At 46.9% G+C, this 17,640-nt stretch overlaps 1 protein-coding gene and 1 long non-coding RNA gene across 2 annotated transcripts; one reads left to right on the top strand and one right to left on the bottom strand.

Annotated features, from left to right (window-relative positions):
• Window positions 1-1,740: 1,740 nt before the first annotated feature.
• LOC100839252 (BEL1-like homeodomain protein 4) lies at window positions 1,741-12,312 on the bottom strand. The gene is made up of 4 exons (XM_010232084.3): window positions 10,527-12,312; window positions 8,791-9,176; window positions 7,647-7,707; window positions 1,741-2,873 (listed from the first exon to the last, which is right to left on the bottom strand). Exons 1-4 carry the CDS (start codon window positions 11,886-11,888, stop codon window positions 2,289-2,291), a joined length of 2,394 nt encoding a protein of 797 aa, XP_010230386.1. The 5' UTR covers window positions 11,889-12,312; the 3' UTR covers window positions 1,741-2,288.
• A 2,215-nt stretch (window positions 12,313-14,527) lies between these two features.
• On the top strand, window positions 14,528-17,132 carry LOC112272507. The gene is made up of 2 exons (XR_002966424.1): window positions 14,528-14,826; window positions 16,601-17,132. It is a non-coding gene; the product is annotated as an uncharacterized LOC112272507 (long non-coding RNA).
• Window positions 17,133-17,640: the final 508 nt, after the last annotated feature.

The raw sequence follows: 17,640 nt of genomic DNA, 5'->3' as shown, positions 1-17,640 counted from the left end.
GAAGCTTGAGGTGGCTTTGATATCCTCTGGTTGTCAGGTCTTTCGCTTGGGTGGATGACTGAAGCTTCATGGATTACCTGTCATCTTGATGAGGCGTAGAGCTCGTTTTGGTTTTGCTGTGTAGCCTGTGAGCTTTTGTTGCTTTTCATGTCAGCATGTCTGTTGCTTTTGCTGATGACACTTGCAGCCTATCTCATCCCAGAATGCTGGGCTCTGTTGTTAGGTTCCGTCCTTCTTTTACATTTTCACTTTTGTAGAATATTCAAATGGTTTCGTTAACGAAGCTGGGTCTTTCCCTTTTTCAAAAAAAAGAAGAAGAAGAAGAAGAAAAGTGAAGAAACCTTGAGGAATCATTCACTTCTATTCAACAGGGCATGAATCATTGTTCTAACGTCTACTCATAATTGGTGGATCACACTATTCCCTGGGCTTGACAGAGGTGACAGACCATCAAATGGATGGACCATTTGATCGGTGGAGAAGTAGGAGCCACACATGTACGGTACCCCAAGGTTTGGTGACCAAAGCTGAAAAGGGAACAATTCGATGTTTGGCATAACAGCTAACAGCAGTCTCTCTTAACCGCCCGCATCAGTTGATTCCCAAGCTAGCATAGCAATCAAAGGGTCCATCGGCGGCCAGCCAGCTGTTGGTTCCAGTTAGGCCTGCTGTCAATATCACCACGTAGATTGCCGAGCAGCAAAGGCATGGACGAGACCCGTACTTGTGAGTGAGTGGCGAGATGTTTCAGAGAAGAGGTGGAAATGGAGAAACTGAGAGCAGGGTCGCTCCAGTTCTTTGGATCGATCGGTGGGCGCGGCGCGTGCATATATGCGATTGCAATTTGCAAATTGCAAGCCGGTTGGCATTGATTGATCTGATTGATCCGGGCCTTGGGCTCCTCTGGCAACCAAATCTACAAAAGCGTGCGTCTCTGTCGTCCGTCCGCGCCCACACGAGCCAGCCAGCCAGCCAGCCAGCGCCCATCAATCAACCACCATTTCTCGCATTCATGGCCACAATCATGCTTGTACGATTGGCCGGCACTGCACCGCATGGCATGGCAACCGCCGCACCCGGCGCCGTGCGCCCCCTCCCCCGCTTTTGCACCGCCGCTAGCTTCCTAGGCGCTAGCTGCTCTGTTTCTTTCGGTAATTCCTGGAGTACTGGAGTAGTACCATTTCCCCTGTCCTCTCTCACCAGGAAAGATTTCGTCCTAGCTTGGCAGCGTCCACCATTCCACCATCAATGGTTGTTGCTTGCTTCCTTAGCTTCGTTAATTGGCCGGCCGATTAGTGAAGAACTCAACTAATTAGCATCTGCTGCGGCTAATCGATTGAGTTCTGTCCTATACGTACGGAAGATACGGAGAGTTAAGTAGCAGTACTCCACTTAATTTGGAGTTGCATTCACCTGCAGGCTAACTTAATTGCGTCCTACTGTAATTAAGTGATAGATCGAGATAGCCTGACCGACAGGTGCAATCATGCAGTCATGAATCAAACTATACTGCAATTGTTTGTACCAATCCTGTAAAAAATGCTAAGTAGAGACCAAAAACATGCCCCGACATTGGCATCAGTCGGTTTCCCCAAAAAGTGGGGCAAAAATGAAACAGCCACGCACAAGTTGCAGGTACATGCCAGCGAGCAAACTGTGACCACCACACTGGTTCTGGAGTGTAGCTTGTTACATTTCTCTTCATCTCGTTTAGCCCATAGCCATATGTATACATATGTGTATGCCCCAATATTTACCAATATATGCATTTATGTATGTATGTTTCTCTTATGTTTAGTTACAGATGAAAAAAAAAGAATAGGTACATGCACCAAGACTAAAACGGACAAAAGACAAAAAAAAACATGGAACAGAACAACAGGGAGAACAAAAAAGTATGGCTAAACAATCTATAACAATACACTTCCTATCTTTCTTATCCTGTATACAGATTTTCCTTAGCCCCCCAAACAATAGAGAATGCCTAACAAAAGGAATTAATCTAGCTAAATTAAGAATCATCTGGGAAGAAGAAGAAGAAGAAAATGAAGATGATGAAGCTCCGATTTGTCTCATATTAATATTTCCCACTCCCATGCGCATGCATGCATATCACCTCCGGCCGGCCACCATGCAAATATATCTCCCTAGATCTCGATCTCTCTAGCTCCTCACGCCGCTGCCTTTGATCTCCCTCTTCCTAGTCTCCAAATGCAATGCATGCATGAGCCGGCCATGAATGATAAATCAAGATATGTGTGTAGCAACTAGCAAGGCCGAGACCGGCATCAACAACCACTGTAGTCTCTCAAGGAGAACCGGCCGCTGCCGTCCGGGCCGGCATTGCCCGGGCCGGCGTGCTGCAGGCCCAGCGTAAGCGACACGTCACCGGCGGCCGCGCCGGAGGTCGCGGCGCCGGGCCCAGGCCCAGGCCCGGGCCCGTACCGCATCCTGACCCCGGCCGCCTCGAACCTCCCGTACAAGTCGTCGCCCGGCCCACCGACGACGTCGCCGCCGGCGAGGAGCTCCGCCGGGTCGAGGCCCACGAAGGCGGCGGCGTCCGAGCTGCTGGGCCCCGCCACCGCGCCGGGGTCGAGCTTGTGGGGATGGACGCCCGACAACATCGCCATCCCGTGTTGATGTTCTTGCTGCTGGTGTTGCCCGTACCTGCTTCCGGCGCCGTGCTGCATTAGCATTCCTTGAGGCTGCGTGGTCGGAGAGTGCATTTCGTCTGCGGCGCCGGCGCCGGAGGGGTCGTTGTTGCCGGACTCGGGTGCGGAGGAGCCCTCGAGCTCTTTGGTCTCCTGCTGGTACATCTCCTCGATCATGGGCTTCCACAGCCGGACGCGGGCGTTGATGAACCAATTCGAGACCTGGAGTTGGATGCAAAGGGGAACAACGTACCAGATTAGTGAATTATTGCAGGGATAGGCATGCAGGTTGCAGGGTCCATGCATAGAGAGCAATGGCGGCATGCGTGCATGCATGCATGTGTGTGTGCAGCTACTAGCCTAGCTGCCGTACGTAGTACCCTTGGATCTCGTCAGTCCTCGCTGCCATTTTCAGTTTTACCCTGCAGCTTATTTGTCCTGTTTGTTTGTTCAAATGCTTTGGCTTTTGTTAGTTTCTTTCTATATCTCCTTTTATGCTCACTGTTGAATAGGAAAACACACTACATAAGTCGGCATGCATGCATGATCTTACTCACAGGCGGCTCTTCTAGAGATTGTATTTATAAATATATATATATACCGTCGAATATTCTTTTTGAAAGAAATATAGATGCGACCGAAACCTTATTCGTTCCTCCAACTATATTACTCCATAAACGGCTTTTTTGAAACTCTTGAATGATCTCAGAACTATATATTGTGTGAATATATTGGATCGGCAACAGTACTCAATTATGCATGGCAAATGAAATTCTGCCAAACCTTGTTTTGTTCAAATAAATGCACTTACTATTAGACAAACACTGCCCGGGGATATATAGTTCTTAGGCATTAAACTTCAGTTTACCGAATTCTATCTGAATTTTGTGAAAATAATTGAATTGGCAATTCAAAGAATACATTTACAAGAACAACAATTTTACTACATCACGAACTCACATGATCGATCTAAAGAATTAAAATTAGGACAGATTGCACATTCCATTGTACACATGCGTACTCATTTAATTGCAAAAAAGGTTTTGAGGGGAAGAAAGCACTATGAATTTCGCCTTGAGGATGTGGTGGGACAATCCAATATTATCTTATTGGTTTGAACAGCAACGTTCAAAATAGATGATAATTTTTGCTGTCTAATTTATCATTTATCTAACAATAGACCATTCATATTTTTAAATCTTTTGATCAATATTGATCAACCTTACCTCCTAGTCACTCCATATATATCATACAGATTAAAAATTGCACTCTGCACAAATGCATAACTTTTGGCTTAGAATTTTACAGTTTTAAGTGACTGTGATTTTTATTAAAAAAATATTGGGGACCTGAAATTGGCAAGAAAACAATATTTTAAGTGAGCATGCATGGCCTTATTTTCTTACATGAAAAAAAGGGACAACTCGACATGATGCACTTATATACTTGAGTACGTAACGTAACATAACGTATCGTATCGTATCGTATCGTATCGTATCCTATCCTATCCTATCGTATCGTTGCGTTGCGTTGCGTGTTGTGTTGTGTTGTGTTGTGTTGTGTACTCAGGAATAACACAAAAAAGTTATTGTATTGTATTGTATTCAGGAAGAACACAAAAAAGTCAATCATATTACTCATATAAGTTTAATTATGTTATAGGACATGGAACTAGGCATAACCTCACATGGATAAAGAGATATCTGGGTACAATTTATTCACGGCGAAAAATTCGAGGCTTCATTTGGTATTAATTGTGGAGACTCTTATGATTCACTATCCATTTGTTGTTTCTGAAATAATTGAAACAATTCTTGCGATTTCTTATCTCTTTTGGAACCAAAACAATAAGATTAAAATGAAATAAGATTACTGAAATCATGCAGCAAGGTAAACTGTACAATACACACACGATAAATATATTATTTTCCAAGGAGGGGCGTCCCTGGCCTCTGAATCGACCAACAATTGAAAAAACTAGGCCCCACTGGAGTAAAACAAGCAAAAATAAATGTCAAATGACAGAAATCCATCTGAGTTTCCGATTGAAACCGATATTTGGTCAAGTTAAAGCATATACATGCTAGTTATTTTTTCGTAGTTTCAAGCGAAGTGAAAAGGGCTTTTTGGTTTGACTTTTTACAGTTCACAGCACTCCTTCAATTATTTGCATGCATAATATTTTTTAGAACGAAGGTTTGCTAGATGGCACACGAAGTCAAATGAACTACGGAGTAAAAGATATGTACAACGTTTTGCTTCAAGTCGAAGGCACGTGTAGTTGGTTGCATAGAAGGTACCATTAGTTAATTGCACATTGATTACTAGACTAATTAGGTGTTTTGCATGTGCATACCCGATGTCAACAATGTTGATGTCATCAAAGTGTTATGGCAACAATTCACTGAGAAGTTAGACCAGGTGACAAATTTAAAAGCAGAGATTCTCCGTCTCGAACAAAGTAGGTTCACAAGTCAATTTGTAGCTATATTATACGTTATAGCAAATTAGAAGGCTGACTTGGAATAAACGATGTACCTACTGTCCGGACACAGTTGATAAAAGCACGGTGCAAACGAGGGAAGAAAGTTAGATCCTAAATAATAGCCTGATCTTACCGAAGACATTATTTTTACCAAAGACATTCCTGGCTGCGTTGTTCACGATGAGAAGTTTGTTTCCTAATAAAAAAAAGTTACCATGCGAGGAAAAAAAAGTACAAAATATGTTCCAGTTTGTCTGATGAGTTATCACCATCATATTAAAAACAAAAAACCTCGTTAGATAAAAAAAGGATTGTTTTGAAGCATCGCTGCCAGCTATCTGTACTCAAAATCTATTTTGCAAGGTATAGACAGTAGCGTCGACCACACGCACGGAGTTTGTTCACGAGTCCCGGAAGGGATAACACGGGACAGGGAACTGAAGAGGACAGGGCTTGCGTTGGCACATTGGGCAAAGAGCACACAGTATTTCAATTTTTTAGGGGGAAATTTGTACCAGGAGGGGTCAAGGGGTTAATTAGACATACATGAGGGGCCACTTGTGAGTTGTGAAGGACCACGTCCGGGAAAGGTACAAAAGAGTGAGATGAACTGAAAGATATGCAAGCACATATACCCAGAGCTAGAGTACGTGCGGTTCGAATAAATGCATGCCTAATGCTATATGAGTCTGTGGAGATGCACAAACCGTTGAGGTACTCCTCTATATGAAGGTTGGGTGTAGTGAAAGGCCAATAAAACTATCTTTCTGGGAAGTAGATAACTAATGCTCATGCATCAATGGGGTGTATATAGTCATATATGTTAGTTAAATATGCCCACTTGTTTTTACAAAATCATTCGCTGCGATAAGAATGTAAAAATGGAGAACAACACACTAAAAAATTGTTAGGCGACATACTAACATTTGTTGGGATTAGCCAGAGCCCGTACCTAATAAAGGCAACCAGGATACGAATTTGTGCGTTTTTAGTGTCTAAAACAATTTATCTATGTGGATTTTACTTTTATAGTAGTCACTTCTATTTTCCCAATTTAGTGTTTTACCTATTATACTACCATTAATATCCTTTGAAAACAACACAAACAGAAATTAAAATGCACTTCTTCACAAGCATATCAAGGCATGGGTCATATAACTCATAACAAAGATTGATGAGGTACTTATGTCCCGTTATTTTGGTAATGGACCTGGCCGCTTGTATACGTAGTAGAGACATAGGAAAAAAAAAGCTTGTCGGGATCCGGTGGCAAAGCCAAAAACATAGCATGAGCCAAGCACAACAAAGTAAATTCCAAGCCAGTTGAGACGGGTTGACTCTGAGTCAAGAGGCTAGGGCATAGACCGAGGTCAACAACCCGGGACCGAATATACCATTACAGGTATATGTTTTCCTATCCGAAGCAAAATATATATGGCATTTGACTATTACTAGCTAACTGATAAAAACATATAAACCCGTGTCTCTCAATTTGGTTTATCAAAAAATACATTGTATTATCCATGAGCTCCTTTTAACTTCATAATGATGTGATGCTACATTGCTATATTATACCTTACATAAAGTGTTGGAATTTCTTTGCAATGAAGAATAAAGTGTGTTTATGTTTTTGGCTTATACTCCCTCCGATCCATAATAAGTGTCAGGGATTTAGCACAAAGTTGTACTAATTACTTTGTACTAAATCCTCGACGCTTATTTTGGATCAGAGGGAGTATATTTTTGTGTTGCGCAGTAAACTTAGTGGTATAGGCCTCAACAAGCAATGTGGCTAGCTAGGGCCTCTTGATTCAACTGATGACTTTTGTATGAATTTTGGAGGATTTGAATCATACGTCGGTTCTATGATTTGCATGATTGTATCCAATAGGAAATTTTACTGTGGACTACTTTTGCATGCAATGTGAAAGAAAATTTCCATTGAGTCTCTAGCCTTATGAAAACTTTCTTTTAAAACTATGTCGAACACCTAATCCTAAGAATATTCATGTGTTCATCGCGTGATGTAAGTGTAACTGAACAACATGTATTACATATCCATGTGGTTTCAGTTCCCATAGAATATAATCCAATGTCACATGGCATCTAATTCCTATGTGTATTTGGATCCTGCGAATCAAAGTGGTCAAAGAAGTTTGTGGTTTTCGTCATATATTAGCCTTTGCTCCTGCAGGATTCAGTTGTGCTAATAAGCAACTACAGACGTACTTAGGTGAGGCCACCTAGCTAGAGTAGCTACGAAGACACAATGCATGTATGCTAGCTAGCTCCATTACGTTTGGAGTTTGGTGCATGCCAGTGCGCGCAGTGCGTATGTGTGTGCATCCAAACAAAAAAACAAATAGCACAATCTGCTAACTTGCTAAGGTCAACAGTATATATAACAACCCATGCATGCATGCGCAGCCGGTAAAAATCTGCCAACGATCCCAACATATACGGGGCGTGCATGCATGCACAGTGTGCGAGAGAGTGTACGTGGTACAAACCTGGTTCCTGGACAGCCCCGTCTGCCTCGCCAACAGGTGCTTATCGGCGTCGCTCGGGTACCTGCAGACACGGCACGCACGACAATCCACGCATCAGACCCAGCACCACATGCAAATTACAAAATGACTCGCATTAAGCCCGGCTGCATGCATTACATTTGCAGCATGCCAGTAGTGCACCACTGCTACGGCCTGCGGGCACTATTCACCAATCATATACGCATTATATGTGTGCACTGCACTGGTGATGCGAGCGACACTGATACCTATGTATGCATGCAGCAGGAATATGTCAAAGAGAATTAAAAAGGATTCTTTATTAAGTATCTGATCTATTGATCTCTCGCAGATGATCCTCTGCATGGCCATGGCATCACGGTTGGATTGGGATTACTTCCAAGGATATATAAACTTGTAAAGTAAAAGGACCTTATATAGCTAGCTCGCCCATGCTGAATTGCTGATACATGCAGAAAGCTCCTAGGAATGCCGCAGATTTGCAGGTGAAGGCAGCGCGGCAGCGTACGTGGTGTGCGTACGTATCCAAGCTTTTTGCGTGCGCGTGTAAAGCTTGAAAAAAAAGGAGCCAGAATTCCCTGCGCTGCCGCTGCAGCCTGCAGCTATACGTGAGGTGCGAGCAGTACACTGACTGCATGCACACGCCAGGCCAGGATCCAGTCTGCCGCCACTAACCGCAGTAAAACTGGATCAGAAAAAGGTTAATTTTTGCAATGATGGGAAAGTAACCTCAGCCCCCTGGGGGGGGCAAAAGGGGAGGAATATGCACAGTCCCCGGCATGGCTCCCTGCCCCTGCCGGTTTTAGCGTAGATCTCGAAAAAATTACTGCTTTTGCTAAAGCAGCCAGCGCGCAGCGCGGCAGCAGCTAGCAAACCAGAGAGAGCGAGCGAGAGAAAGGGCGGGGCTGCATGCGAAAACAAAGCAGAAGCTGCCCGTGATGAGTGTGCCTGTTGTTCGCCACGGCGGCATTCGATCCCATGCATGCATGCATGCACAGAGCATAACGCAAAGTCCATGCCAGGCTAGATCGTACGTACGTGCTGGCCGTCTATCTAGAGATCGAGAAGAACAGTCGGAAATGCATTTCGTAGGAGAATATATGTAAATAATGTAAGTTTTACGTACGGGTGGAGGAAGTGCTCGAAGAGCCAGGAGCGGAGGATGCTGACGGAACGCTCGGGGAGGCCGCGCTGGGGCCGCCAGGCCTCCTGCTCCATCATGCCCATGTGGTGGAAGGCGCGCTGCTGCCGGAGGCTCTGGTCGATGGCCCTGAGCCGCGGCGTCTCGCCCTTGGTGAGCCCGGAGCTCGTGCCGGCGTCCTTCTCCCCCAGCAGCTCGCACGTGTGCCGCAGCTGCGACGCGATGGCGTCCTTGAGGCACCGGAAGTGCCGCGACATGGCCTTCTGCGCCAGCGCCGTGTACGGCGTCGCCGCGCCGAACCCCATCACCGAGTCGAAGAAGTTCACCACCATCTGCATCTGGTCGCAGTAGTGGTTGTACCTCCGGTCCACCTGAACATTTCAGTTCAAACACTCATTAATCCAACGGATTGCTGTAAAAATGACATTTTTGGAGAATTTACCCGATCGATTATGTACCGTTCACCTTTAGATCGAGTAAAAAGACAATGAGAAGCAGCTTACTATTAAGATGCATGCATGATCGATCGATGGAGGATGATGAGGAAATTAAAAGGAAGGGGAACACAAGAAACAAACTTTGGGTGCAGCAATTAAGACATGGGCATGGCGTAGCATGTGTCGCTGGCACAATTATGAGAAATGGGTGGAAGGAACAAACGGGGGCGCGCAGGCCCACGGCCGTTTGGCAACAGCAAAGCCATGCACACATGCATCTAACTTTGCATGTGCCGATTTGTTCCTGTGCTCACCCTGTCGACCGATGATCTCTTTCCAATTATGTAACCGGAGGAGTAATATATAGTATCCAGGTACATGTGAGTGCTACCCTCTTGTACTTTCTCACTGTGCCCAATTCTAACTAACAGCTCCGGCCCAGTAGTTAGTACGTACGTACGCCTTGAGCTAGTACTATACTCCCTGCTTCGATCAATCGACCAACACACACAGAGAGTCAGAGACACACTAGCTAGAGCTCGCTATTAGTATATGATAAACCAAAAGAACTTCCACGTAGTGACGTGACAAAGATTTCACGAGTAATACGTCGAGACTGATACGATGGCAAATATAATACTGGCAGTGGGCTGGCCGTACTTTCTTTCCCTTTGCGGGGGAGATATGGAAAGAGAGAGTTGCACGAGAGAAACATAAAGAAATGGGAGGCGATGAATGCTGCGGCAACAGCTGCTATCACAGCAAGCATGCAGCACCAACAACCGCACAAAAAGAAATCAGGAGGTGGCGCTGTGCGCTGTGGGATGTTACTATGATTGGAGATTCATATCTCCCTTGGAGTTTGCGTCGTGACAATCCACCAAAAAGCTTTCCCTGGCTCCTGCCGCGCGCGCGCAGCCTGCATGCTTCATTGGCCGCCGCCGCCTTGCTAGCTACAGTACAGTAGCTAGCTAGCTGTGCATGCCACGTCCGGTCGATCCGGAAGTGACTAGCATGGTAAAAGAAGGAGAAAAAAAAACAGGAGCAAGAGCCAGTTCGTTCGTTCTGCTGCAGGAGTTGGGGGTGTACTGGCAATAGCTAAGCTAGTAGCCTTACCGGCTACCTACCGTCCGTTGCATACACGCGGTTGCACCTACCTAAACTTTCTGCCGGATCCGCCGCGTCGCCGGCCGGAGCTTTGAACAAACACCATGCATGCATGAGAGTAGTATGAGAAGGGGAGAAAAAAAAAGCCGGAGAATTAAGTAATTCGTGTGTACGTGCCTCGTCGAGCATGGAGATGAGCTTGGCCTTCTTGCGCTGGTGCTCGAAGCGGTCGGCGGGGGAGAGCTGCGGGGGCTCCATCTTGGACGCCGACGACGGCGACTGGGCGCCGGCGCCGGAGCTGGACGCGCCTCCGCCGCCCTTGCTGGCGTTAGGGTTCGATGCACCGGCGCCGGCGCGCCCGGCCGCCTTGATCGTCTGCCCGCCGCGGCCCACGCTGCAGAACTCGTCCAGGAGCTCCTGCGCCGCTCGTGTGTACTTGGAGTTCCGCAGCACGCCGGCCACGCCGGCAGGGCCCGGGCCGTAGCCGACGTGCAGCTGCTGCCCGGCCACTGCCAGCGAGGCGCCGACCTGGCCGCCGTGCAATGCCATCGGCAGCTGTTGTACTTGTACTTGCTGTTGTTGTTGTTGTTGCTGGCGGTTGAAGTAGAGCACGCCGTCCCGAACTCGAAGCTCCTCGGCCTGCTGCTTCGCCATCTCCAGCTGCTGCAGGGACGGCGAGAGCGAGAGCGAGAGGCCCTGGCCGCCGTGGCCTTCCACCACGCCGCTGCCGGTCCCGTACGAATTACTCGCACCGAACGCCTGGAACGCTTCGTGGTGTTGGATGGCGGATTGCGCGTCGGACGGCGGGGGTGACGTCGGCGATGACCGCGACTGCTGCTGTTGCTGAGGGTTCATCAGGAACAGCTGCATCGCGGCGGCCGGGTCCGTGGCCGCGAGGCCCGCCATGGTCGCACCTGCTGCTTGCTGTTGATGCTTGGGCGAGGACGACGTCTCACCTAACGAGCCTAAGTGGGCCGGCCCACCGAGGCCCAAACCACCAGCCCGCCCGCCGGCGGACCCGAACCAACCGCCGTCGCCGGGCGGCTGCCGGAAACCGAAGCGGTAGTTGGCGGAGTTCATCTGGCTGGCGAGCAGCTCGGTGGCGGACGGCGGCGTCTGGTGAGCGGAGAAGTTGAACATCTCGGCGAGCATGTTGGAGGCGCCGGCGGCCGCCGCGTGGTCGTACATGGCGCCGCCGTGCTCGTCGCCGTCGAGGGCCGGGAGCAGCCCGCCGTGGGCTCCTCCCCCGGCGGCCGGGTCCACGAAGCCCTGCTGCACCCGGAGCTTGTCGCGGCGGCTCTGCTGCGCCACGTGCTGCTGCTGCTGCTCTTGCTGGTGTTCCTGGCTGCTCGAGCCCGGCCGGTCGACGAAGCCATCGGAGGAGAAGCCGTAGACGCCGCTGCTGCCCTGCTGGTGGAATCCCTGGGAGTGGGACATAGAATAAGCCCCGGTGGCCGGCCGGATCGCCGCGCCGCCGCTCTTCGGTTGGCTCACTTGCGTGGTCGTCGTCGGCTGACACGGTGGCGCCACTACGCCCATACCGGCGGCGCCACTGTCACCATCGTCGTCGGCGCCAGGAAAATCCCCTTCTTCCGCGTGCAGCCAGCAGGGGGGATCTAGACGGTGTGCCGGCTGTGCACCGGCACACCCGGAACTCGTGAGAAGATCAGTGGGATGATTTAACTAATCCCTCGATGAAAACAACCTCGAAACCCCAATGACCAAAGTGCGGACTGGGTGGAGACAGCGGGAACGCGATGTCCCGACGAGGAAGAACACGGGGACGGCGACGCGCCTGAGAGCCGGGTGTCTGTGTGTGTGAGAGGGGTGGGGATTGAGGCTGGCAGCTGTAGGATAGCTAGATTTCGTTTCGAGCCGCCTCTTGATGGATATGACGATTTTCTGATTGGAGTTGGAGAGCTGCGAGAGTCGCGAGACATGAGCTTGGGGAAATTTCTGGGACTTTATGCTTCTGTGGTCAATTATACATTTGGACCCCTACAGAATTACTCAATTACATTCACACACACCACCAGCCTTTTTGCAATATACAGTATCTATGATATCTTATTGTTAAAATAAAAGGGGAAAATAGGCCAAATTATGTGTGCGATTGATCTTTTTTACGATTTCTAATTATACCATTTGAGATTTCATAGTTAAATAGGAACTATATAAAAACTAGGCAAATCTGCGCAAACTACTCCCTCCGATCCATAACATGTGTCGCTGACTTAGTACAACTTTGTATTAAATCAGCGACACTTATTATAAATCGGAGAGAGTAACGAGAAACATTAGCTTGAATAGGAAAAGATTGCATGTCCACCAGTTGGCGATGATATGGATATTAATTGCGCACTTGTCCGATTTGCCCAAGCTTTGCGTGTGCCAACGTTCTCATCGTAGTTGTTTTTATCTTTTTTTTTAATCATATATAGTTCCCCAAATTAGGCAATTAAATGTTTCGAATCGTCATTCGATAAATTCAAATCATCGTTCAATAAATTTCCAATTAATATATAATACTCCCTCCGATCCATATTAATTGTCTCAAATTTGCTCAAATATGGATGTATCTATGCCTAAAAAGTGTCTAGATACATGTAATATTTCGACAACTATAATATGGATCGGAGGGAGTATTACATTATGAAAGTAGTAGAAATTGAACCTTTTGGATTAAATGAAAACACCTCTGACTCCACAGGCTTTCTAAGGAGAGGCAAATATGTACATACCAAGCACAGATCCATATACGATACACAGATTGCAAGTGGAGTGGCGTGGGACATGTACGCAAGAAATGCACACATAGATGGAATTTTATTCCAACGTGTTCATATCTTAGAGGCATTGCAATTGTGACGCTCGAACGCACTAACAAGGAGGAGCATGCAGTACGGTTACAGCTGAACCGACATGTTGCATCGACTTTGTTTACGCTACGAGTATGCGCTTCGAGTGGTAATCAGGTGATCTAAAACAACAACCCTTTTTGGTTCAGCAGTAGAACATTTTAATTTGCTTTAGTGTACCACATTGTACAAGAGGAGGTTCGTGAGGAGAGCGTGATACACGCAGGATGGTCACCTCATTTTCAGCATAGGAGAGCACGATACACGCAGGATGACCCAATCGATGACCATGCCTTAAGGAAAGAGGCAATGGATCCGTGGAGAGGGGGGGATTGACAACCTTGTGTGAGGGAGGAGTTTAGGTGTGGATCTGAGGGATGGAGGTAGAAGGAGGGCCGACACTGCCCTTTTTCTTTGGTGGTTGCCGCCGGAGCTCGGGGTGACACTAAGCTCAAAACCCTAGCGTCGCTGCTTGCCTTTCTGTTCTCTCTCTCGAAGGAGGGGTCGATAGGAGGAAGGGAAAACCGTTCGGTCATGGCAGAAATCGGGAGGGAAATCGATATGCGAGGGAGTGATAATTCCTTTGTTATTTCGGTTATGTGCTAGTGGCAATATGGACGTGGGATTTGCTCAAGCCTAAGGGGTGGTTTGCAGTTGTTGAACTATGCTATGGTGAACTTATTTTAGAATGTTGAACTATGCTATGGTGAACTTATTTTAGAATTTGATGCGAAAAATATATACAAAGCAAAAAAAAGTTGATTAGCCAAACGAAAAAATAGGCAAAAACTTTAGATTATCATATCCACCTCAATGATAAACACAACCTAAAAAGATACCCCAGGAGGTGTTTTTTGTTTACAAAGTGAAAATGCCACCATGTTTTCGTAAAACTATCTTATAAGCCAGTTGTTTGGTTGGACTATTGGCTTACAAGTCTAGAAAATTATATATTTCCTGAACTACCATGACATAATATGTGTGAATAGCTCGAATTGATGCGCTGGGTACTCGCTCTTCCCTTTGTTCTAAATTATAAAATTTGTTCTAAATCAAAAATTCAATGTTTAAGTAAGTTTATAGAAAATCTACCGGCATCTACAACTATTATTTGGTATCTTAGATATTAATATATTTTCTATAACCTAGTCAAATTTGAAAAACTAAAACATTTTATAATTTAAAACGATGGGAGTAGCAAATTATGAGAGCTTAGCTATTCACCTCGCCAAGCGCGTTCTCCCTTACCTAGAGCCTGAGGAGGAGCACATCGTTATATATCCCGGCGAGGGAGTGAAACTGTGAAAGGCTTGCCTCCGGGAGACCTACTCACCATCGTTATCTCTGTTGTGACTAACTCTATTTTTCTCCCTTTGTCCGGTCGGAGCGCAGCAGTTCTTGGTCGCATTGTGCAATCGCCTTCTAAAGGCAAGAGCGAGCAAGACGCAAAGGGGAAAGAGAATTACAGAAAAAAAAACAGTTTACTGTGTTGCTGCTCTGCTGCTGATCCCTCCTGCCGCCGCCGCTGGTGACGATGATATCGGAATTGGACAGAGCCCAAACCGATGGAGGGAGCTAGCCAAGACAAAGGTCGCTGTCGTCGCTCTCTCCCTCCTTTGGTATCACCCCTTTCTCTATTATTTTTTCTTGTGCGTTTAATAATCAGCATCGTTGTTGTGCTATGGTTAAGTTATTATTGCTGGTGCTGGTGATGTCGAACCCTTGTTTTTATTTGTCTCCCCTCACTTTGCTTTCCTTTCCCACTGTCTACTACCACATCCACTGTTTTCTACAGCTCCAATTGTTAATCTTGCATACGTGTGATCCAAAGAAATAGATTTTACAAAAAATCCATGCATGCACACAGTACAAAGTCATCAATATGCAGTAGCTTGATAGATAGACAGATGTTCACCGAGATTACATGTTTTGTATTATCCGGCAGAAATAATTTGGTAAAGCAGAGAGAGGGCCGGGACGGATGGGAAAAGAAAGCGAGGCTGGAGGAGTCCCTCTCTGTATCTTTCCAGCTTTTCCTTTTCATTTCGAAACTGACTAGCACTTAAAAGGCCCGGGCAGGGGGAGCAAATTGACCCTGGCAAATTTCAAGACTTTTCATGTGCTTTGAACGGGCGCCGTATGTCACATTCCTCTTTTATTACTGAAAAATAGAAATAACAAGAAGACAAATATAGCTAGCTACAGCTTGCTGGGTGCAATGCAACCCTGCTGCCTCTGTTTTTATCTTATTTTCTCTGACCGATCGAGAAGAGAAATCAACGGCTCCCAACCACGAGGCCTACGTGCTTGCGCGCGTGGACAAACCTAAACCTTCGATCTCTCTTCGCTTCACAGTACTGCTGCTCTTGGAGAACCGATTAATTGATTAATCCATCTCCCTAACAGCGGGTGCTAATTAATCAACCCATCGATCGCCTTTTCGTTGCTCCTTTCTGCGTTGAACTGACAAAACTTGCTAAACCTGTCATTAAGCCTTAAATACCCCCGTCTTGTTGCGCTTTATTAGCAAGTAGAGCAATGAAGAGGCAGTTGGGAAAGATCGAGGGAGGACTCGATCCATCGCACACAAACGCACGAGGTAAATTAAGTCGCGTTTCTCAGACTTTTCTCCAACACACGACGCAGGGAGGGGAGGGGGCAGTTTGGTCATCTCCAGATGTTCCCGGCTTAAAGGAGAAGATAAGGAGCGCGCGCGCGTGTCTTTATCGGCATGGCCGCGGCCGTCGGATCCCGATCGTGCGGCGGGCGGCGGGTGGTCCAGGCGCGCGCGACGCGATAGCGGCCACAGGCGGGCCTTGTCGGCCGCTGGGAGCGGGTGAGCGAGGCGAGGCGAGGCGCGCTGCCCGTTTTTTTTTTCTTTTTTTCCAGAGCCGTCCCGATCAATTATTGGGCCGTTGTGATTTGGACCGGGCACCAAACTCGATCCTAGTCTCGCACAGTGATCATGCCGCTATCTCCCCCCGTGGGCCCCCGCGGAAAAGTTGTCCCGCGCGCGCCATTCGCCAACGAGTTGCTGCTAGTCCCGCGGAGGCTGTTCCACCATGGATGCTACGGGTTGAACCCAACGACCAGAGAGACCCAAGAGCTTGATTTTAATCAGGTAGCGTTTGTTTCTCCGGCCGATTGTCATGTTGAAGAGTGGACTGTAATATCTTCTCCTTCAAATTGGAGGGGCGCTTTTCGCTTATTCCTCTTTCTCCTGGGCCTTCACACGGGGACCTCCGGCCTGTTGCTTTCCTTCCTTTTCTTTTCTTTCTTTTCTTCCGTCCTTTTTTTCTACTCTCGTTGTCGCGCTACTTTTTCTTGATTCCTTTTCTTTCCTTCGTTTTCCTGCAATATATTTATATATAAACTCTTGCTGCTTGACTTCAGGAAATCAGCTTGTTGATACAGCTTTGCAGGACCATTCGCTGTTCTTTGGAGCTGATGGGAGTTTAATTACCAAATATGTACTACTGTACTCCGTACTAATTAAGCATATATATATGGTGTCATGAAGAAAAAATCAGTGTTGATTGGCCTGAAAACTGAGAGGGCGACAATTGGCAAGCTAAAAAGCGGTACACCTTTTAATACCAGCATAAATTGGTGCACCTATGAGAGATGGTGACTACTGCAACCACACTGCGATGGGCTTTGTCCAAAGAGGCACAACAAAGTAAAGGGAAGTCACATATATAGCCCCTGAAGTTGATGCTGCTTGTTCAGTGCAGTGTAAAACTGTAGCAGACTGGTAATGATATTTTTTGTGGTTGACCGACCCTGCTGCTGTATGTGGCGGCCGGGAGTAGGAAAACATGATAGATTCTGTGAGGTAGAGTCATGCAGTCAGTAGGTCCAATCAGTTTGGCATCCATGCATGGCAGTTTGAGGATTCATTTAAGGAGGAGAGAGAGATCGATCCTGGCTGCTGAAAGTTACTAGCAAAAGGCAATAGTGTAGCTTGATGGAAGCAGTGGTGTGGTCGCTCGATGGAATGAGATGCCCTTCCGGGCATGGGCAAACATTCTGGATCAAGTACACAGATTGCTACACATTTTATGGAGCCTAGCTAGCTTCAACTGATGTTTACCATCTGGTTGACGTCAATTTGAGGAAGGCCGTCACGTCGGCTGGGGAGAGCTTTACGAGAGAAATCTCACATCGTGTGCCTGTGAGTTGATGATTAAAAATTGGGATCTCGATCACCAACTGCACAAAGGCAGTCATAGGTTGACACCTATCTAGGAACTGCTATATTCTACTAAACGTCTTCTAGCAAATTATAAAATGGCGCACGTTTATGTTTTTTTATAAGAAAGCCTACTAATTAATGGTGACATGTGCATAGTTAATTTCTACAGCTCGCTAGCTCCACAATTTTGCTGATAGGACCCCAAAAAAAAGAGAAAGAAATGAAGAAGAGAGGACCA

This window comes from Brachypodium distachyon, chromosome 1 (genome assembly GCF_000005505.3).
Source record: "Brachypodium distachyon strain Bd21 chromosome 1, Brachypodium_distachyon_v3.0, whole genome shotgun sequence".
Taxonomy (NCBI): domain Eukaryota; kingdom Viridiplantae; phylum Streptophyta; class Magnoliopsida; order Poales; family Poaceae; genus Brachypodium; species Brachypodium distachyon.
This window is presented reverse-complemented; position numbering and strand designations above follow the sequence as displayed.

Excerpts from the sequence above, each read along its gene's own strand:
- LOC100839252 (XM_010232084.3), bottom strand. The coding sequence starts at position 11,888 with ATGGGCGTAGTGGCGCCACCGTGTCAGCCGACGACGACCACGCAAGTG. Across the intron at positions 9,177-10,526 it reads TCATCTCCATGCTCGACGAG|GTGGACCGGAGGTACAACCA; the intron begins GCACGTACACAC and ends TGAAATGTTCAG. Across the intron at positions 2,874-7,646 it reads CGGGGCTGTCCAGGAACCAG|GTCTCGAATTGGTTCATCAA; the intron begins GTTTGTACCACG and ends ATCCAACTCCAG.